Source organism: Bos indicus, chromosome 11, assembly GCF_029378745.1.
Source record: "Bos indicus isolate NIAB-ARS_2022 breed Sahiwal x Tharparkar chromosome 11, NIAB-ARS_B.indTharparkar_mat_pri_1.0, whole genome shotgun sequence".
In the NCBI taxonomy this organism is placed as follows: Eukaryota; Metazoa; Chordata; class Mammalia; order Artiodactyla; family Bovidae; genus Bos; species Bos indicus.
The window spans coordinates 2,097,804-2,119,173 of record NC_091770.1 but is presented as its reverse complement, the minus strand read 5'-3'; the positions used below and the strand labels follow the sequence as shown (position 1 = coordinate 2,119,173).

The 21,370-nt window shown below is 53.4% G+C and overlaps 1 protein-coding gene across 8 annotated transcripts; it reads left to right on the top strand.

Annotated features, from left to right (window-relative positions):
• Nucleotides 1-8,595: 8,595 nt before the first annotated feature.
• On the top strand, nucleotides 8,596-21,336 carry GPAT2 (glycerol-3-phosphate acyltransferase 2, mitochondrial). 8 transcript variants are annotated; one of them, XM_070798198.1, is made up of 22 exons: nucleotides 8,685-8,983; nucleotides 11,130-11,258; nucleotides 11,388-11,501; nucleotides 12,180-12,253; nucleotides 12,656-12,760; nucleotides 13,006-13,134; nucleotides 15,461-15,560; nucleotides 15,956-16,089; nucleotides 16,401-16,500; nucleotides 16,602-16,814; nucleotides 17,159-17,278; nucleotides 17,446-17,528; nucleotides 17,870-17,988; nucleotides 18,671-18,741; nucleotides 18,813-19,071; nucleotides 19,158-19,306; nucleotides 19,421-19,498; nucleotides 19,942-20,073; nucleotides 20,149-20,269; nucleotides 20,370-20,435; nucleotides 20,601-20,717; nucleotides 21,045-21,336. In XM_070798198.1, exons 2-22 carry the CDS (start codon nucleotides 11,196-11,198, stop codon nucleotides 21,113-21,115), a joined length of 2,418 nt encoding a protein of 805 aa, XP_070654299.1. In that variant the 5' UTR covers nucleotides 8,685-8,983; nucleotides 11,130-11,195; the 3' UTR covers nucleotides 21,116-21,336. The 8 variants fall into 8 exon arrangements, with proteins under 8 accessions (XP_070654294.1, XP_070654293.1, XP_070654295.1 ...); XM_019969652.2 differs by having other exon boundaries at nucleotides 8,688-8,983; nucleotides 20,662-20,717; XM_070798193.1 differs by lacking the exon at nucleotides 8,685-8,983 and adding an exon at nucleotides 8,596-8,650 and having other exon boundaries at nucleotides 20,149-20,435.
• The last annotated feature ends 34 nt before the right edge of the window (nucleotides 21,337-21,370 follow it).

Sequence of the window (21,370 nt, the reverse complement as noted above, 5' to 3'; positions counted from 1 at the left end):
GACATTGCTGCTGCCTCAGCTGCCACTGGACCTCAGGGGCAGCTCATTATGCTCTCAAGTTGAGTTGAATTCCTTGGCACAACTTCATCTTTCATCCCATAAAGCCCCTCTCTTGTTTTATTCATTCTCTTGTATCTATCGCTCTCTCATTCCCTTCCTCTGCACAGGCAGCATGCTAAGGGACCTTTTTCCCCCTACTGGAACAGATCAGATCAGATCAGGTCAGTTGCTCAGTTGTGTCCAACTCTTTGAACCCCATGAATTGCAGCACGCCAGGCCTCCCTGTCCATCACCAACTCCTGGAGTTCACTCACACTCACGTCCATCAAGTCAGTGATGCCATCCAGCCATCTCATCCTCTGTCGTCCCCTTCTCCTCTTGCCCTCAATCCTTCCCAGCATCAGAGTCTTTTCCAATGAGTCGACTCTTCGCATCAGGTGGCCAAAGTACTGGAGTTTCAGCTTTAGCATCATTCCTTCCAAAGAACACCCAGGGCTGATCTCCTTCAGAATGGACTGGTTGGATCTCCTTGCAGTCCAAGGGACTCTCAAGAGTCTTCTCCAACACCACAGTTCAAAAGCATCAATTCTTCGGGCTCAGCCTTCTTCACAGTCCAACTCTCACATCCATACATGACCACAGGAAAAACCATTGCCTTGACTAGACGAACCTTTGTTGGCAAAGTAATGTCTCTGCTTTTGAATATGCTATCTAGGTTGGTCATAACTTTCCTTCCAAGGAGTAAGCGTCTTTTAATTTCATGGCTGCAGTCACCATCTGTAGTGATTTTGGAGCCCAGAAAAATAAAGTCTGACACTGTTTCCACTGTTTCCCCATCTATTTCCCATGAAGTGATGGGACTGGATGCCATGATCTTCGTTTTCTAAATTAAGCCAACTTTTTCACTCTCCTCTTTCACTTTCATCAAGAGGCCTTTTAGTTCCTCTTCACTTTCTGCCATAAGGGTGGTGTCATCTACATATCTGAGATTATTGATATTTCTCCTGGCAATCTTGATTCCAGCTTGTGTTTCTTCCAGTCCAGCGTTTCTCATGATGTACTCTGCATATAAGTTAAATAAACAGGGTGACAATATACAGCCTTGACGTACTCCTTTTCCTATTTGGAACTAGTCTGTTGTTCCACGTCCAGTTCTAACTGTTGCTTCCTGACCTGCATACAAATTTCTCAAGAGGCAGATCAGGTGGTCTGGTATTCCCATCTCTTCCAGAATTTTCCACAGTTTATTGTGATGCACACAGTCAAAGGCTTTGGCATAGTCAATAAAGCAGAAATAGATGTTTTTTCGGAACTCTCTTGCTTTTTCCATGATCCAGCGGATGTTGGCAATTTGATCTCTGGTTCCTCTGCCTTTTCTAAAACCAGCTTGAACATCTGGAAGTTCACGGTTCACATATTGCTGAAGCCTGGCTTGGAGAATTTTGAGCATTACTTTGCTAGCATGTGAGATGAGTGCAATTGTGCGGTAGTTTGAGCATTCTTTGGCATTGCCTTTCTTTGGGATTGGAATGAAAACTGACCTTTTCCAGCCCTGTGGCCACTGCTGAGTTTTCCAAATTTGTTGGCATATTGAGTGCATCACTTTCACAGCATCATCTTTCAGGATTTGGAATAGCTCAACTGGAATTCCATCACCTCCACTAGCTTTGTTTGTAGTGATGCTTTCTAAGGCCCACTTGACTTCACATTCCAGGATGTCTGGCTCTAGGTCAGTGATCACACCATCATGATTATCTGGGTCGTGAAGATCTTTTTTGTACAGTTCTTCTGTGTATTCTTGCCATCTCTTCTTAATATCTTCTGCTTCTGTTAGGTCCATACCATTTCTGTCCTTTATCGAGCCCATCTTTGCATGAAATGTTCCTTTGGTATCTCTGATTTTCTTGAAGAGATCTCTAGTCTTTCCCATTCTGTTGTTTTCTTCTATTTCTTTGCATTGATTGCTGAAGAAGGCTTTCTTATCTCTTCTTGCTATTCTTTGGAACTCTGCATTCAGATGTTTATATCTTTCCTTTTCTCCTTTGCTTTTTGCTTCTCTTCTTTCCACAGCTATTTGTAAGACCTCCCCAGACAGTCATTCTGCTTTTTTGCATTTCTTTTCCATGGGGATGGTCTTGATCCCTGTCTCCTGTACAATGTCACGAACCTCATTCCATAGTTCATCAGGCACTCTATCTATCAGATCTAGGCCCTTAAATCTATTTCTTACTTCCACTGTAAAATCATAAGGGATTTGATTTAGGTCATACCTGAATGGTCTAGTGGTTTTCCCTACTTTCTTCAATTTAAGTCTGAATTTGGCAATAAGGAGTTCATGGTCTGAGCCACAGTCAGCTCCTGGTCTTGTTTTTCCTGACTGTATAGAGCTTCTCCATCTTTGGCTGCAAAGAATATAATCAATCTGATTTCGGTGTTGACCATCTGGTGATGTCCATGTATAGAGTCTTTTCTTGTGTTGTTGGAAGAGGGTGTTTGTTATGACCAGTGCATTTTCTTGGCAAAACTGTGTTAGTCTTTGCCCTGCTTCATTCTGTATTCCAAGGCCAAATTTGCCTGTTACTCCAGGTGTTTCTTGAGTTCCTACTTTTGCATTCCAGTCCCCTATAATGAAAAGGACATCTTTTTTGGGTGTTAGTTCCAAAAGGTCTTGTAGGTCTTCATAGAACCGTTCAACTTGAGCTTCTTCAGCGTTACTGGTTGGGGCATAGACTTGGATTACTGTGATATTGAATGGTTTGCCTTGGAAACGAACAGAGATCATTCTGTCGTTTTTGAGATTGCATCCAAGTACTGCATTTCAGACTCTTTTGTTGACCATGATGGCTACTCCATTTCTTCTGAGGGATTCCTGCCTGCAGTAGTAGATATAATGGTCATTTCAGTTTAATTCACCCATTCCAGTCCATTTTAGTTCGCTGATTTCTAGAATGTCGACATTCACTCTTGCCATCTCTTGTTTGACCACTTCCAATTTGCCTTGATTCATGGACCTGACATTCCAGGTTCCTATGCAATATTGCTCTTTACAGCATCGGACCTTGCTTCTATCACCAGTCACATCCACAGCTGGGTACTGTTTTTGCTTTGGCTCCATCCCTTCATTCTTTCTGGAGTTATTTCTCTACTCATCTCCAGTAGCATATTGGGCACCTACTGACCTGGGGAGTTCCTCTTTCAGTATCCTATCATTTTGCCTTTTTATACTGTTCATGGGGTTCTCAAGGCAAGAATACTGAAATGGCTTGCCATTCCCTTCTCCGGTGGTATATGTTCATGCAAAATGACTATTGTCTTTATGTGTTTTTAAATTTATGCCAATGGCAGTGTTTTGATTCTCATGTTGCTTCTTACTTTACAAACTCAGCACTGTTTTAAGGCCCATCCATGTTGCTCTGTGTGCATTTACTCTCTTCTAGCTGCCGCAGAGTTCTCCATGCTGTGAATCACTCTCATTTTTCTTTCCATTCTCCCTGAGGTGGACACCTAGTTTGCCTCCAACAACCTTTGCCTGCCCACTCCCGATCCCTGCCAAAGAACTCTGCAGTGAACATCATGACATGCATGTGTTCTGGACCTGTGTCAATTTCTTTTTCATCTATACCTGGAAATGAAATTGCATGTTGTAGGGGAGATGTACTGGGCTTCCCTGGTAGCTCAGCTTGTAAAGAATCCGCCTGCAATGCAGGAGACCCCGGTTTGACTCCTGGGTTGGAAAGATCCCCTGGAGAAGGGATAGGCTACTTACTCCAGTATTCTTGGGCTTCCCTGGTGGCTCAGATGGTAAATAATCTGCCTGCAATGCAGGTGACCTCGGTTCGATTCCTGGGTTGGGAAGATTCCCTGTAGGAGGGCATGACAACCCACTCCAGTACTCATGCTGGAGAATCCCTGTGGACAGAGGAGCCAAATGGACTACAGTCCATGGTGTTGCAAAGAGTTGGACACGACAGAGTGACTAAGCACAGCACAGGGGAGATGTGCTATTAACCAAAATACTTCCACAGTAGCTTCTCTCTCCTACCGTGATGAATAGCCATCCCCACATGCCCACCCGACACCACCAGTAGACTTTATCCAGCTGTGTTTGACCTGGTGTTACAGATTGCATCAGTTCTCTGCTGCCATGTAACATGTTACCACAAACTTGGTGGTTTAAAATAACATACATTTTTAATCTTGCGTTTTCTGTGGTCCATGACTTTGCTGGGTCTTCTGCTCGAGCTGCAATCAAGATAATAGCCAGGCTATGTTCTCATCAGAGGCTTAACTAGAGAAAGACCTGCTTCCAGGCTGCCTCAGGTAGTGAGCAGAAACCATCAACTTGTGGTCACAGAAATCAAGGAAACTTGCTTCTTCAAGGTCAGCAGGAGAGAGAGTCTTTGATCTTTATTTCCCTCTTAAAAGAGCTTACCAGACTAGGTTCTATCCACCTAGGATAATCTCCCTGTTGATGAACTGAAAATCAACTTATTAGGGACTTTAATTACATCAGCAAATTCCCTTCACTCTTTTCTTCCAGAGTAACCTAATCAGGGGTTGACAGTCCAACACCTTCTTTGCTATATTCTCTTAGTTAGAAGCAAGTTATGGGCCCTGACCATGCTCAAGGGAAGAGGCTCATAAAAGGGCTTGGCCACTGGGGCTCATCTTAGAATTCTGCCTGCCACACAGGTATGGTGTGAGATATATATTTTAAAAAAATATTTATTTGGCTGCATCAGCTCTTAGTCGAGGCCTGCAGGATCTTTTTTTTATACAGAGATACTCTTATTTTTAAAATTTAACTAAGTAATTTATGGTTGCACTGGGTCTTTGTTGCTGCATGCAGGCTTTCCCAAGCTGTTGTGAGCGGGGGCTACTCCTTGTTGTGGTCCACGGGCTTCTCGTTTCGGTGGCTTCTCTTGTTGCGGAGCACAGGCTCTAGGGTGTGCGGGCTTCAGTAGTTGTGGTGCTTGGGCTTGTTAGTTGTGGTGCACGGGCTTAGTTGCTCCTTGGCATACGGGATCTTAGTTCCTGGATCAGGGATCAAACCCGTGTCCCCTGCATTAGTAGGCAAATTCTTAACCACTGGGCCATCAAGGAAGAACCTTCTCTCATGGCTGAGATGATAAAGAATCTGCCTGCAATGCAGGAGGCCCAGGTTTGATCCCTAGGTCAGGAAGATTCCCTGGAGAAGGGTATGGCAACCCACTCCAGTATTCTTACCTGGAAAATCCCATAGACAGGGGAGCCCCGTGGGCTATACAGTCCAGGGATCAAAAAGAGTAGGACTCCACTTAGAGACTAAAACAACAACAAATCCTTTGTCCATTTATTTTTCTTGTTAATTTGCAGGAGTTCCTTGAATATTGAGCCTCCTCCAACAGGACAAATTAATGGACAAAGGATTTGTTGTTCTTTTAGACTTAGCACGTGTCTTCTCTCATTGTGTAACATATCATTTGGAACAGATATTTTTAATTGTGACACAATATATTCCTCTCTTTATTTTTCTTTATGGACTGTGCTTTGAAGTTTTGTCTAATAAATCCTTTCTTCCCTCTGGGTCTCAAAGATGTTCCATTCATGTATTTTTTATCAATGCTATAATTTGTCTGTTCACATTGATTCTTTAATCCACCATCTTTTACGGGATAACATCATTTTTCTCTATAACGTGAGTCAGCGTTTTCCCAATAAGAACAATTCTTTCTCCACTTGCTTGAGGTGCACCTCTTATCACATACAAAGCTCCCCAATAACCGGGGATCCAACTCTGAGCTCTCCATCGTGTTCCAGTGAGTTGTCCATTCTTTCACTGAAACCATATTGGTTTTTCATTTGTTTTTAAAACAATGTCACTGTCATACGTCTGAATATCTGTGTAAGACAGTTTCCTGCCCACCCCGTTTCACTTAGACATCTAGAGACCTTTAATCTCTCCTCACAGATTTCAGAGCAAGTTTACACAGCTGGAATTTTCATTGCGATTATAGTGGAGTTAGAAATTAATTTAGGGAGAACTGACACAGTCGTATATTGGGCCACCCCTCCCAAGAGCATGAGCTGACTACTTGAGGGGGTGTCTTCACCCTGACTTTGTGCTCATCCAGCAATGAGCAGGCATTCAGTCCTTTGCAAAGTAAATGCTAGGGAGGAAATCCAAGGGGAGATGAGGAGTGGGCCTGGAATGTTCCTCAGCACCATGCCCTCCAGTGCTCGCCAAGTCTGACAACAGAGAGGACACGCCTGGTGACCCCACAGAGAGGCCGAGAGCCCTCCTGCCCAGACGAGTGCCGGCCTAAGTCCTCTTCTCCAGATGACGTGCAGCAGGGAAGCCCATCTAATTCAGGGGACACTGGCCCCCAACCATAGGGAGGCTCTTCATCCCTCTGGGTCCAGAGGCTCAGTTACATGCATCAGGATGTTCTGGGCGATGCTATCTGGCCTGAGCCTGGGGTGGGGCTCCTGAAGTCCAGTTCAGGTTGGGTGGGGCCAAGAAGACCCAAGGAGTTTCTCTGTTTCTCCCAAGGTCCCAGTCAGCCAGTCAGTCTGCACAGCAGCTGGCCCACAGGTCTCATGGCATGGGAGTTCCACATCTTTTGTGCACTGCTTGATGAGTACACTGAATTCTCGGTATCCCAGCTAAAATCCAGGCCTGAGAAGTATGCTTCTTTTAAAATGTCCAAATTGCAGCAAACTACATGAGCAAAAAACACTTCTTCCAAAGAAGCAAAATGACTGAGGAGAGACACTCTGCTGGATGACAGACCTGGTCTCTACCATCATAATCCATGCAATTTTTGGGTGTGAAGTATCTGTTCTGGGCTACTTCTGAGCATTAATTCTTCCTAAGAAGGAATGGTGGGGGCCTACTGACAACTGTGAAATTCAACTGCATAGACAGATGGTGTTCCCAGAACAAAGGGATGTTAGGGTTGAGACAGGAGTTGGATATTTACCAAACAACCACACCAATAAGCATACCAGTCACAGGGCTAGCTGACACTCAGGCACCCGATGACTGCGGTATATTCCTAATTGTGGTCTAGCATTCTAACCAACAAAGGAAAGGACACCGAGGAGGCCTGACTTGTTTTTCATTATCCAAAACTGGCTTCTGGGGATTTCTTTTCCAAGTGTCCCTAATCTGGGATTTTGCTAAAGCCTTCACGTCGATTTGGCAGCATGTGTACCCTGGGAAGGGCTTCCCAGGTGGCCCAGTAATAACTTGCCTGTTAATGCTGGAGCAGCAGGAAATGCAGGTTCGATCCCTGTGTTGGGAAGATCCCCTGGAGTAGGAAAAGGCAATCAGCTCCAGTATTCTTGCTGGGATAATCCCATGGATTATCCCTCAGTCCATGGGCTCTCAAAGAGTCACACATGACTCACCACACACTCACAAACCCTGGGAACCGCTTTCATTAGAACTTGGCAGCCCATGCATCCCCATTCTTCAAGTACCCTGGGTCTCACGGACATCTCATGCACCCGTGGAGCTCGCCTGGGAAAGTGAGCAGCACATGACCAGTACTTATTTAACTTATATGCAGAGTACATCATGAGAAATGCTGGGCTGGCAGAAGCACAAGCTGGAATCAAGATTGCCGGGAGAAATATCATTAACCTCAGATATGCAGATGACACCACCCTTATGGCAGAAAGTGAAGAGGAACTAAAAAGCCTCTTGATGAAAGTGAAAGAGGAGGGTGAAAAAGTTGGCTTAAAGCTCAACATTCAGAAAACGAAGATCATGGCATCCGGTCCCACCACTTCACGGGAAATAGATGGGGAAAGAGTGGAAGCAGTGTCAGACTTTATTTTTCTGGACTCCAAAATCACTGCAGATGGTGACTGCAGCCATGAAATAAAAAGACGCTTACTCCTTGGAAGGAAAGTTATGACCAACCTAGATAGCATATTCAAAAGCAGAGACATTACTTTGCCAACAAAAGTCCGTCTACTCAAGGCTATGGTGTTTCCAGTGGTCATGTATGGATTTGAGAGTTGGACTGTGAAGAAGGCTGAGTGCCGAAGAATTGATGCTTTTGAACTGTGGTGTTGGAGAAGACTCTTGAGAGTCCCTTGGACTGCAAGGAGATCCAACCAGTCCATTCTGAAGGAGATCAGCCCTGGGTGTTCTTTGGAAGGAACGATGCTAAAGCTGAAACTCCAGTACTTTGGCCACCTGATGCGAAGAGTTGACTCATTGGAAAAGACTCTGATGCTGGGAGGGATTGGGGGCAGGAGGAGAAGGGGACGACAGAGGATGAGATGGCTGGATGGCATCACTGACTCGATGGACGTGAGTCTGAGTGAACTCCGGGAGTTGGTGATGGACAGGGAGGCCTGGCATGCTGCGATTCATGGGGTCGCAAAGAGTCGGACACGACTGAGCGACTGAACTGAACTGAACTGAACACTCCACGGCCAGACAACCCTACACCCTAACCCACACAAGCAGCCCCGCCCACCCATATTCAGGGCCGCGAGGCCACGCAGCGTGCGTCGCGGCAGGGCGCCAGGGGCGGGGCCTTGGCCCCTGCGCGCTTTCCAATTGGCTCTCAGAGGTGCCTTTCAGACGGCGCGCAGAGGCTGTCGGCGTGCACTTCCGGCTGCTACTTTGGCGGGAGTTGGTGCCGGGTGTGAGGTAGGATTCGAGGGAGTTGCTCCCGGGCTGGGCTGGGTCGGGCCAGGCTCAGGACCGCTCAGGGGCCTTCCCGCTTTGGGTGCCAACCCGGAAGGCCTTTCTGGGGATTGGTGAGGGTTGGACAGGGGGCCGGCCCTATGCGCCCACTGTGGAGTACGTGGTCTAAAGGGCAGCCCCTCAGAGAGCCTAGCTAAGTGTGGTCGTCCGCTTCTCGTCACCCTGGACGCAGAACCAGTGTGGCAGGACCCCTTCCTTCCGTCTAAGGGCAGCTCGGGGGACGCTCGCTGTGGGTCTGCGAGGGGCTGAGTTGAGTCCCTTCTCCTCCAACTCCAGGTGCGGGATGCAGGGTGAAGAGGTCATGTTCAGCATGTTCTTTGTAGGGAACAGGCATACCAGGCAGGGGAACGGGTTTGGATGAGATCTTTTGATCAGGGACGCAAACTCAGATGCGCACAGGGGCCGGGCGTCAGGTGTGCCTGAGGTGGTGGTGGACGGGAGGGCGCGTGCGGCCGGGCGAGGGGCATGGGGACAGTGGCGCTGGGCTCTGGCCAGCCGAGGCCCTGTGGGGTGCGTGCCAGAGACGCCAGGTCGCTGGTTTGTGTTTTTTTTTTTTTTTTTAACAACAGCCGCTGGAGACGCGGGTTTTGTTTTGTTTTGTTTTCTTTCTTTCTTTGTTTTGTTGCTGTTGTTTTAAAGTAACAAGCTCTCTGGCTTTTAAAAAGTGTTTATTTATTTTTAATTGATTTATGATTGACAAGCTCTCTAGTTTTAAATGTTGAGGTTAATCCGCCAAGTTGTAGAAGACTGCAGGGCCAAAGAAAGTACATCTGTGAACTGCATTTGGCCCTCTAGTGGCCAGTTTGCCGCCTCTGCTGTTGGGGTCCTGCGGGGAGGGGTGTCCAGGCGGGGAGTTGCAGACTGACAGAGAAGTCCCCATTTGGGGGGCTGGGGTGCTAGAAAGATCTATCCCCAAACTGAGCCCTGGATTGTGTGAGCTGAGTAGCTGACTTGGTTGGTGACTGGGAGTTATCCCTTGCCTTGCCTTAACATATCCTTCCCTTCCTCTGTCCCTGTAGCATTAGCCCAGATCTAGGGGGTTTAGGTTGGAGAGTGGGGGTGTTCTGAAGCTGGGGTGAAGACACCCTCCTTGCCAAGCAGGCAGGACTCCACAGACTGGAGCCTGGTCTTGGGGACTTCCTGTGCCAAGTGTTAGTGAATTGGGCTGGGAGAACATTTTCAAAGGAGGAGGTACGTTCCAGATGAGTCTAGCAGAGCTGTTCACTGGGGAATTGTGATCCTGGTACCACTTGGTCTTGTGGTTCTAAACTGCTAACTGAGGAGAAGAGGAGAGGTGCAGAGGAATTCTGGGAGACGAAGTTACAGTCAGTTAACTAGCATCTCCTGGGTCCCCCCTCTGGGCAGGGCAGAAGGCTGGGCATACGAAGATGAGTGCCTTGTAGCTCTTGCCTTCAGGATACTTTCAGATGATATGGGCTAACTCTGGAGGAGGCTTCTTTCCTGGCAGGCTTGGGCTGGGGGAACCAAGGAAGGGAGGAAAAACCTGGAAGGTGATGCAGAAGCATCATGGACTTAGAGCCGTGGACTTAGAATTTGGGGAGGTGATGGGAAGGGAGAATGCATTCCCAGGTAGGAGTAGGAACTGTGTAGTGAGGGTAGAGATGGTAGCAATAATTGGATCAGCCTATCCATCAGGGACATGGAGAGAGATCAGGGGAGAAGGGTTTTTAGGGCCCCGTTTCTGGACTAGGAGGGGTTTGGTGCTGTCTTATGGAAGATGGATGTTATACTGTGGTAGAAAGGAGGAGGCCGAGGCAATACCAAGTGGGATCTTCCATAGAGAGTGCTGTGTGAGAGGATACCAGTTGTGGAAAAGTGTCTTATCCCCAACCAGAAGACCATTCCTTGGGGACAGGTCTGTGTGGCATTTCTTTGAGTTCTGACCCAGAGAACGATCACCCATCCAGTACCCTCAGCCCTCATTCTTGTAATGATTGAGGGGAAAGGGGCTGTCTTCTGGTGCTGAGCAGGCCCTGGTGGCCTCGGGACAGTGGTCCTGTTCCTATTTGGCAGCCTAATGCCTCCTTCCTGCCAGTCCAGGCTTGTTCCTTCCTAGTGCACAGAAAGTGTCAGAGTCACTAATACAGCCCCATCTGTGCTGTGAGAAGGCAGAGTGGATATCGACGATGAGACAACCCATTTTCTGAGTGCTAGCCTGAGGTAGCCCTGATCTGGACACTGTGAGATCTTTTGAGGATAGTTGGCTCCTTGGTGGGATCGGTTGGGTATTGAGGGGAAAGGCTTTGATCTGAGCCAGCCCCCAGATTCCAGCCCTGGATCAAATGACTGCTGGCTTGCATGTTGTCTGTCTGTTTTGGGGTGGGGGCGTGGGGGTCACTCCAGTAACCTCTGGTTGTGGCCCAGATTCCAGTACCTCCTCCATCCTGTTTCCTCTTCCCAGGTCAGGTTCTTCTGGAGAGAGAGGAGGGGCGCAGAGGTGGCTGGTTCCCAGATGCTGTAGACCCCCATGAACACCATGGCGGAAGCCAGACTCCAAACCCAGAAGAAAAGCAGCCAGGATGGTCAGGAGGTAGCATTCCCATTCCCAGAACACCCTCTACCCTCCTGCCTCCCGTCCTGTGCCCCTCACTCCTGGAGCCCACCTCCCTCTGTCAAGGACTTTTGAGTCCCCTCATCTCTCCCTGTGGCCCTTTTCCAGACCAGCCTGTGGTCCTCAGGCTTTGGGATGAAGCTGGAGGCTGTCACCCCATTCTTGGGGAAATACCGCCCCTTTGTGGGTCGCTGCTGCCAGACCTGTACCCCTAAGAGCTGGGTGAGTGACGGTCAAGCCAGGCCCTACCTTGGGAAGCTTGGTTCTGGGAGCCACAGCTGCCGCAGCCCCGGGAAGCAGTTTCCTTCATGTCTTCAAGCCCAGCCCTTCCCTAGCCTGTTGTCTCAGGGGAGTGGGTGCACTAGTGCTTGTTGGTTGGTGGTTTGGGCCTGCTCCTGGCTTCTGGCTCCCAGGCCTGGGAGAGTTGGGTGGGGAGGTACAGAGGGATCTGAGAGGCCAGAGGGCTGGGGTCTGAGCATGCCTGCACTCAGAGTGGAGGGCCTGGAGACACTGTCCACTCAGAGTCAGCGAGCACTCGGCACATGCCTGAGGCCTTTGTAGGTCCGTGCTGGGGCTGGTGGGACTCAGGGTTCTTGTGGAGATCCAGGCTACATGTTCCCTGCTGTTGGTGAGAGAACTTCTCAGAGATGATATGCTACTCTCCAAGAGGGTAATTCTGTAGAGGATGCAGCCCTTTCCTTTTGACCATGGAGCCCTCTCTCCTAAGTGAACTTCAGGATCTGAGGTCAGACATCTTTTGGGAACTGCAGTGCTATAATCCATCTCTCGGTAGACTGTAGAGCCCATCAGGGAAGGACTGCAGAAGACAGAGCAGGAGCTTTCCTTTGCCGGTTTGCAAAGGCCGCCCCCAAGCACATGCTCTCTACCCCTTTCCGGCAGGAGTCCCTCTTCCACAGAAGCATAATGGACCTCGGCTTCTGCAATGTGATCCTGGTGAAGGAGGAGAACACCAGGTAGTCAGAGCTGGGGGTGGTGCCGGGTGGTGCGCAGGGCCCTTGGGTACAGGGCTGCTGGGGCCCTGCTTTGTGTTATCATTTTCTTCTTTTGATGGGACAAGAATGGACTGTGCCCTCTGCTCCAGACCCACAGGTGGGGACAGGCAGGCTTGGAGTTTCCCTCAGCTCCTTTTGTGAGCTTTCAAGCCCCGAACCTGTACCCTGTTCCCTGGGGAGAGGGGATAGGAATGGGCCACAGGTGGGCAGGTGCTTCCTCTTCCTGCTCCATAAGCCAAGCTCAGGTGTTCCCAGTCCACGGGACTAGGATGTGATCCCTTCCTAATGGAATACCCTCTGTGGGCCCTAGTTGGGGTGGGGGCCTCTGAGACATCTACCCCCTGTTCTGGGGGCTGTGCCCAGGTTTCGGGGCTGGCTGGTTCGGAGGCTCTGCTATTTCTTGTGGTCACTGGAGCAGCACATACCACCCTGCCAGGATGCCTCACAGAAGATCATGGAAAGCACTGGGTGAGGAGGCAGGGACTGGGATCTGGTTGGTATTTCTGGGATCCTTAAAGGGATGATAAAGGCTCTAGGCGGGGCTGGTTGAAAGGACTGGTTTCAAGAGTGTTAGCTTGGTCAGGGACCCTTTTTTAAAGATGGAGGGTGAAGGCTGGAGGCTGTGCCCTGGGGACTACGGGGCTGAGGGAAGTGACCTTAGGTCTGCTTCAGCCCTATACTGCAACCACCACCTCCCCTGCCCTCCACCACAGGGTGCAGAATGTCATCTCAGGGAGGGCCCCGGGAGGGGCTGGGGAAGGCCAGGTGCCCAGCCACGTGAGGAAAGAGGTACAGCGCATCTTGGGCCACATCCAGGCCCCGCCCCGCCCCTTCCTGCTCAGGTAACTCTGCTGAAGGGCGCCCTGAGCTGGGGCCTCTGCCCTTAGGGAGAGAGCATTGGCTGGGCTTGGGGAAAGACTAGACTCCCCTCCTGGGGGAGCTGAGTGGTGTATTTACCAGACAGCCTGGGAGAGCCCTGATCTGGACACTAAGAATTTTGAACACAGCTGGCTCCTTCAGGGGACCAGTTGGGGAAGGGGGAGGGGCTTTGATCTGAGCCAGCTCCCAGATTCCAGTCGGTGTTCTCACCACTGCTGGCCTGTGTGTATCTGTCCTGAGAGGGTGGGGGCTTAGGGGGATCATCTCAGGAATGCCTGGTTGTGACCTGGACTTCAGTGCCTCCTCTGCCCCTCCACCTTCCCCCAGGTCAGGCTCCGGTGGAGAGAGGAGACCGGGGTCCCCATCTGTAGGCCTGCCCACTCACTCACACATACCCGCCACTGTCACCACCTGCTTCCTTCCACACGTGTCCTGCACAGGGTGCAGCTCCTCTTAGATGCAGATGCAGCAAGCCTCTGGGGAAGTGGAGGTGGCACATGCTTGCAAGAAGGACAGAACAAGGGCTAGGACTGAGAAAACCTGAAGGCGGGGAAGAGACCTGTAAGCCAGGGACAGAAGGGGGAATTGAGCCAGCCTCAGGGAAGTGAGGATGTCAGGGAGCAGTTCTCCCAGAGGGAACAGCATGAGCTGTGGCTGCAGGAAAAGGCCAGGTTTGTTCAAGAAGCTGATGTGGTTGGAAGCTGGCAAGTGAGGGAGTGAGTTGTTGGAAACAAAATCGAGAAGTAGAAGGGAGCAGATATGCAGAGCGGTATACAAGATGTTTGGATTTGATTTCTAAGTGCAATGAAAACCAATGGAAAGGTTTTAGACAGAGAGTGACAGCAAGGTTAATTGAAGTCAAGAATAGAGAACAGGTCCTCTGGGGAGGCTGGTTTGTTAGTCTAGGTGAGATGATGGGGGGTGGGGATGGCAGTAGAACTTGGGAAAATGGATGGAGAAACCAAAGTGAAATTAACAGGACTCACTGATGTAGAGGAGGGTTGGAATGGGGCCAGTGGAGGGAAAGGGGGCGCTGCAGGTGGGCTGGGCATCTGGCTGAGCGCCTGGCGGTGTGGTTGGAGGGGAGGAGGCAGGCTTGGGGGGAGTGAGTTTGGCCCACAAAAGGTGTTTTGGACATAAAAGTTTTCTGACACCTGACATAGTGGTGGAGACAGAGGCAGCTGCTTATATATTAATATATGAATTCGGAGCACAGAAAACAGGTTGAGACCAGGAATGTGTATTTGCAGATCTTTAGCACATAGGCGATACTTAGAGCCAGGGAGGAGTGAGTCACTGAGGGAAAAGGGTACAGGGCAGCACATGCGAGGCTCAGCCGTCCTGAAAGTGCTGAAGGGTCAAGTGAACAGGAACAGGAAGTAGGGGTTGTTGGTGACCTGTGACCAGCCTTCCACGTGACCATTCTTTGGCTTTGTCACGACTTCCAGTTCCTTGACCTGAGCACCTTACACCAGCCATCAGCCCACCTCCTGTCTTTCCTGCCCTCCAGGCCTAGCTTAGATTCCAGGGCCCCGGGTGACAGAAGTGTCCTTGGGAGGGAGTCACTGGGCACAACCCAGTTGTGTTTAAACCTAGCCACCTGCCTTCTCTGCATCGAAGCAGCCGAATGTCACTGGAGAGACGCACAGTGGGTAGATCTGCTTCCTTTTTAAGTGTGAGTCTCAGAGGAGCACAGCGCGCTCTCCAAGGCTCTGATCTGGACTGCTGCTTCTCTGACTCACGCGCTGTGTCCTGATCACACCTCATGGAGAAACAGGAGCCATCTGATGAGGACATGCCACGTGTCCTCCGTGTCTCCATGCTGCCTGCATCTATGCCTCTCTCCCGCTTAAAGCCAGTCCTCTCATCAGGCTCTGGACGTCCCCTCCCCAGACTTTGCCCCTTCGTTGTCCCCTCTCCTTCTTACATCACTAACCCCTCCCTTTTAGTCCACTTGCCTCAGCAGTTTGCAAAGACAAGGCTGGTTATGCCTGGAGAGAGTCTCAGTTCTCTGATCTCCTTTGGGATGCATGGGGGCACAGACGTGCTCTGAGGCAGTGGCCCATGACGTCTTCCTAGGGGAGTATCAGCACCTTGCAGGTGTGGGCTCTGCTGTCAGGCCCACCTTCCAGTCCCAGCACCCCCACTTCTTAGCTTTCTCTCCTACCCAGCAGCTTCTGCAACCAGTCTGAACCTCACTTTCCTTTTCTGTAAAATGAGGACAGTAGTAGTGCCTGCTTTAGAGGAGTTCTGGGCGGCCCATACCTCAGACTGGGCACTGCTCTGCAGGCTGTTTAGCTGGGCACTGCTGCGGTTCCTGAACTGCCTCTTCCTGAACGTGCAGCTGTACAGGGGCCAGATGAAGATGGTCCAGAAGGCCTCCCAGGCAGTAAGGCCCGCCTTCACTGGAATGGGGATGGGGTGGGATGGTGGGGACAGGAGCAGAGGCTAGGCCAAGCCCTAAGTCGGGACCAGCCCTGTCAGCTGGGTGGGAAAAATGCACTGCTCTTTGACGACCTTGTCTTCGTGTCTCACGGTCCTGCTCCCTAGAGGCTTCCTCTAACGGCTTTTCATCATGTCTTAACAACCATTACGTCAATGCATTACCTTAAAAGTTGTTGACAGAGCTCCTCCGCTTTTGGGAAATGTGCTCAGAAAGCCTGCTCAGCCGAACCCTCCCTCCCTCTGGGACTGCCCTGGGTCTGGAGGCGCTAGGTTTCGGCTGCCTGCATCTTCAGGGCGGGGGTGTGGCTTGGCACTTCCCTCTGGCTCTCCCTGGAGCAGGGCTCGCCGCTCGTCTTCCTCTCTACCCACAAGTCAGTCCTGGATGGCATCCTGCTGCCCTTTGTGCTGCTCTCCCAGGGCGTGGGCGTGCTCCGTGTGGCTTGGGACCCCCGCACCTGTTCCCCCCTCCTCAGGTAAAAGGCTTGTGCCTTTGGATGTACAGCGGCGAGGTCCCCAGACTGGGAGAGAGGTGTGGGGGAGGGAGGTGGTGTTGCCAGCATCAGCTCCCCAGAGGGTCTCTTCCTGGCCCCTCTGCTCTCAGCATATTGTGCAGCCCAGCCTGTGGGGCTCAGATGGAGGGTCAGCTGTGGGCTCTAGGGCCATGCCTGGCCTCAGGGTGTTGAGGCAGGACCCAGGCTGGCCCTGAGGGGGCCACGGCTCTCACTAGCCTCCTGCTTGGTCCCATCTCCTGAGCACCTTACCTCCTCTGCCCTGTGCCCCACAGAGCTCTGCTGAAGAAACTTGGGGGGCTTTTTCTGCCCCCAGAGGCCAACCTCTCCCCGGACAGCCCTGAGGGGGTTCTTGCAAGGGCTGTGGTCCATGCGGTGAGTGCTGTGCCCCCAGTGGTGGTTTATGGGGCCAGGAAAGGGAACAGGGGCCTTAGCTGTTCTGGTTTTGACACCTGCCTCCCTCCACCCACTTGCAGACTGTGGAGCAGCTGCTGGCCAGCAGGCAGCCCCTGCTCATCTTCCTGGAGGAGCCCCCTGGGGTTCGGGGGCCTCGGCTGTCAGCCCTGGGCCTGTCCTGGCTGGGCCTGGTGGTGCAGGGGGTCCAGGCAGGCATCGTCCCAGACACTCTGCTTGTGCCGGTGGCTGTCACCTATGACCTGGTTCCAGAGGCACCCCATGATACATGCCACGTAAGACCTTCCTGCCCTGGGTCCCCACGTGGATACCATCTCCAGAGAGGAGGCACAGTTTTGTATCCTGTGACTGAGGCTCCTCGGGGCTGGGGTTCAGGGGGGAGTGCAAAGCAATTCCACCCCTATGGTCATTATCCTGTGGCACCCACCAAGGCTGTAACAGTCATCTTCTCATTTCATTCCCAAAAGACCTTGCTAGGGAAGGATTTCTCCTGTTTCACAGACGAGAACAAGCCTGGAGAGGTCATGGTCATGTGCCAGGTTGAGCCTAAGATGAAGTAGAGCAGAAAGCATGCCCCCCAGGCAAGCCGGCTCCCTCAGTGCCTTCCTCCTCCCTGCAGGCCTTGGCCCCGCTGGGGCTGTGGACAGGTGCTCTGGCTGTTCTGCGGAGCCTGCGACGCTGGGGCTGTGGCCGCCGAGTCTGTGTCCGTGTGAATCTGGCCCAGCCCTTCTCCCTGCAGGTGTGGGCCCTGTTGGGCAAGGCTGGGCATACTTGTGGTCCGTTCTAGGGCTTCTGGCAGCCTGGCCCTCAGGCCACTGCAAGGACGGCCTGGCATACTTCAGATGGGCTGTATGTAGGCTTCCAGGTGGGCCAGGGCAGACCACCTGACAGCCTTGTCCTGGGCAGGAATACATCATCGATGCCAGAAGCTGCTGGGGCAGCAGGCAGACCCTGGAGCAGCTGCTGCAGCCCATCGTGCTGGGCCAGTGGTAAGGGCAGAGGAGTATGAGGGTTTTGGGCAAGGAAGGCAGCTCTCAGACCCCGGCTTGTGAGCTGGCGCCCCCTCCTCTCCTGACCACAGACACAGCAGCAGCCCCAGCCTTCCCTCACCAGCTAATCTTTGTCATCTCAAACCATCCAGGTGCCCCCCACCCCGCCTGTAAGTTGGGTGTGGGTTATGGCACACCAGCCTGGAAAGCACTAAGGGTACACGGGCCCGCTCTTCCAGGGACGGGAAACATCCTCACCTTTGTATTTGGAAAGCTCTGGGTGCCCCGTGGTTGTCTGTACGCTTGGTCCCCTCATCCTGTGGCCTGTGTCTCTATTCTAGTACGGCTGTCCCCGACACTGAGAAGGAGCAGGAGTGGACACCTGTGACCGGACCCCTTCTGGCCCTCAGGGAGGAGGACCAGCTGTTGGTCAGGAGGCTGAGCTGGCACGTCCTGAATGGTGAGGGGCCCTCGGTCTGGCCTCTGGGGGAGGCTCCTGAGCATTGTGTTCTCCAAGTTGGCCAGTGGGTCAGGGCCCTCCGTTCCAGGTGGGTTTCTGCACCTGCCCCCTCCTGTGGGCCCACTTGGGGCACATGAAGAGTGGAGCCTGTCCCTGTCTTTGCCCCTGAGGAGGGGGCAGCCAGGGGGAACATGAGCCACTAGGTCAGAGCACATAAGCAAGCAGCTGCCCGGCCCACTGCACTTTGAGGTGACATTGGCTGAACTGAATAATGTATGTCACGGGCTTAACAGGTACCTGGAACAGAGGGGGCTTTTAACAGCATAGTTACCATCTTCCCGAGTGTCTCTGCCGTGGCAGAGACTGTGGGTTGGTGGGTAGCACCATGGGGTTGCAAAGAGACATGACTGAGCGACTAAGCACAGCACAGGCCTACAGGAGGCAGGGAGGGTCTCGGAGCTCCCAGCCTGGGTTGCAGCATATACTTGATGTCAGTTCTCCACCAGGGAGAGTGGCATGCAGGGACCAGGCCTGCTGTGCCCTTCCCAGGGTGGAGTTGTGTGGGAGTGTGTGTGTGGCTGCTGGCAGGGAGGTGTGTTCTTGGCTGGGAAGACTTGCCCAGTGACAGGGACGGGGCTGCTGGGCCTCGGCCCTGACCAGCATCCCCGACCTCTGGCTCCAGCCAGCGTGGCGAGCTCCGCGGTGATGAGCACGGCCATCATGGCAACGCTGCTGCTGTTCAAGCACCAGAAGGTAGGGCCCGGGGTGCTAAGGGCCCAAGGGAGGAGCCCCGGCCCTTGGCTCATCCCCCTCTGCCCACCCAGGGCGTGTTCCTGTCGCAGCTCCTGGGGGAGTTCTCCTGGCTGACAGAGGAGACGCTGCTGCGTGGCTTTGACGTGGGCTTCTCGGGGCAGCTGCGGTGCCTGGTGCAGCACACGCTGAGCCTGCTGCGGCCACACGTGGCCCTGCTGCGCATCCAGCAGGGGGACTTGCTGGTGGTTCCGCGCCCTGGCCCAGGCCTCACGTCCCTGGCACGCCTGAGCGCCGAGCTGCTGCCCACTTTCTTGAGCGAGGCTGTGGGTGGTGAGTCCCCAGGGCTTGCGGTGGGTGGAACACGTAGGGGTGAGGGGCACGGCACGCCTCCTCATGTCCGCCGCCTCCTCCCCCAGCCTGTGCTGTGCGAGGGCTGCTGGCAGGCAGGGTGCCGCCCGAGGGCCCCTGGGAACTGCAGGGCGTCGAGCTGCTGAGCCAGAAGGAGCTGTACTGCCAGATCCTGCTGCTGCTACACTTGCTGCCACAGGACCTGCTGCTGCTGCAGGTCAGGCCTCCTCCGCAGCCCACTCAGTCCTGTGCCTCCCTGCCTGCCCCAGCCCTGTGGCAGCAGGTCTGGTCAGGCTTGCCTGAGCTCACACTGGTGCCTGTCGCCCCTCAGCCCTGCCAGTCTTGCTACTGCTACTGTCAGGAGGTGCTGGACCGTCTCATCCAGTGTGGGCTCCTCGTGGCTGAGGAGGTAGGAAGGGGGCTGCAGACAGAAGCCCCTGCCTGGAGCCCGGCTCCTCTGCCCTGTGTGGGGGTGGGGGAGGGCAGCCCCAGCCCCAGCTGAATAGACGCCTGGGTCCTGCCGCCGCCACACTCCACCTCGGGGTCACCACGCCTGCACTGGACCCGTGCGTGCCTGTACTGGTAGAACTTGACAGGCGCACCTCGGGGGGCTTCTGCAGACCCCCTGCCCTCCACATCTCTTGTCCACAGGGGCTGTGGCCCCTGTGGTAGGTGCTCCTGTCCTCTCAGCAGCTGTCACCGTCTGGCGTGGCCTGGGGCATCCTCCTCGGCCCCCCAGGTCTGCGTCTGGTTTCACCTCCCGGCATCTGGATGGCCATGTACCCCGTTGGGGGGCCTCGAGACTGGCCCTTGGCCAGCCTGACAGGGCCCCGTGGCTCTCCCGGCCCTCAGACCCGGGGCTCCCAGCCAGCCTGTGACACAGGGAGGCAGCGTTTGAGTGCGAGACTGCTGTGGAAACTGAGCGGGGACTTCACCGACAGCGACAGCGACGACTTCGAGGAGGCGGAGGGCCGCTACTTCAGGGTGTGTGGGGCGCCGCTGGGGAGGGGGCGGGGGAGGCGGTGGGAGCCGCCCTCACCCTGGCCTGTCCCCTTCCAGCTCAGCCAGCAGTCGCGCTGCCCCGACTTCTTTCTCTTCCTCTGCCGCCTGCTCAGCCCAGTGCTGAAGGCTTTTGCGCAGGCTGCCGCCTTCCTCCACCGAGGACGGCTCCCAGATACGGGTGAGGCCCGCACACCGTGCCATCCTAAGGAGAGGCCGAATACGGTGCGGGGTGAGCTCTGCCTGCGTGGGGCCCAGGTCTCAGACTCTCTCCCTCACAGAGTCCGGCTACACGGAGCAGTTGTTCCAGTTCTTACGGGCCACAGCCCAGGAGGAAGGGCTCTTCGGTGAGTCCCAGCAGCCAGCCCAGGCCCCGGGAGGCAGGGGGAGGTCGGCTGCTGGCTGCTGCCCCCTAGTGGGCAGTAAAAGCCCAAGGTCAGGAGTACTGGCTGCAGTGTAGAGACCTTTGGGTCCAGCTTGAGTCCTCTCCTTGGGTTGTTCCCTCTTTAAAGAGAAGAGAAGCTGTGCCAGGGGACTGTCGCCACCTACAGCCTTCACTTCTCTTTCATCCAGAGTGTGCGGACCCAAATCTTGCCATCAGTGCCATCTGGACCTTCAGAGACTTGGGGGTGAGAGGGGCCGGTCTCTCCATCCTCCTGTCCCCCTGCCTCCCACCCCCATACCCTGACAGAGCTGCTGAGGGGAGCTGGCTGTACCCACTCGGGGATTTACCCAGGGTTTCCCAAGAGCAGGCATGCAGACAGTAGCTGGGGAAGGTAGGACAGTTTTCCTGCTCCTCTGTCTCCCTGACCACTGGCTCATCCTGCTCCCAGGTGGGGTATCAGGATGTTTGAGAGGCAGCATTTGACCTCAGACACTAAGGCTTAGGGGGTCAGTTTTCCAGGGGAGGGGCCCAGCGCCCATGTGAGCACTCAGAGCCCTTCTCTGCGGCTCAGGTGCTGCAGCAGACGCCCGGCCCCACAGGCCCCATGCTCCACCTGTCCCCTGCCTTCGCCAGCCGGGATAGCCAGGAAAAGCTGGGACAGTTCATCCGGCAGTTCATCTGTAGCTAGAACTGTGGGGAGGAGCCCATGTCGAGACTTTTCAGCCCTGGACCGCAGCCCTGCCCTGAGGCAGAAGACTTATTAGCTGGACTGTCAAATTTTTGCGGTTTGACTATGTCTTGCTTTCTGCATCCTTTGCTGCAATAAACTAGAGGACTGGATGAGTCCCCTGTGCCCAGGCTCAGCACTGTTTCTCTGGTGTGATCATGTGTATGTAT

What these genes read in the sequence shown, in the direction of transcription:
- GPAT2 (XM_070798193.1), top strand. Translation starts at nt 11,196, where the DNA reads ATGAACACCATGGCGGAAGCCAGACTCCAAACCCAGAAGAAAAGCAGC. An exon ending in CACCCCATGATACATGCCAC is followed by an intron (nt 16,815 to 17,158) that starts GTAAGACCTTCC and finishes TCCTCCCTGCAG; the next exon opens with GCCTTGGCCCCGCTGGGGCT. An exon ending in AGGACCTGCTGCTGCTGCAG is followed by an intron (nt 19,307 to 19,420) that starts GTCAGGCCTCCT and finishes GTCGCCCCTCAG; the next exon opens with CCCTGCCAGTCTTGCTACTG.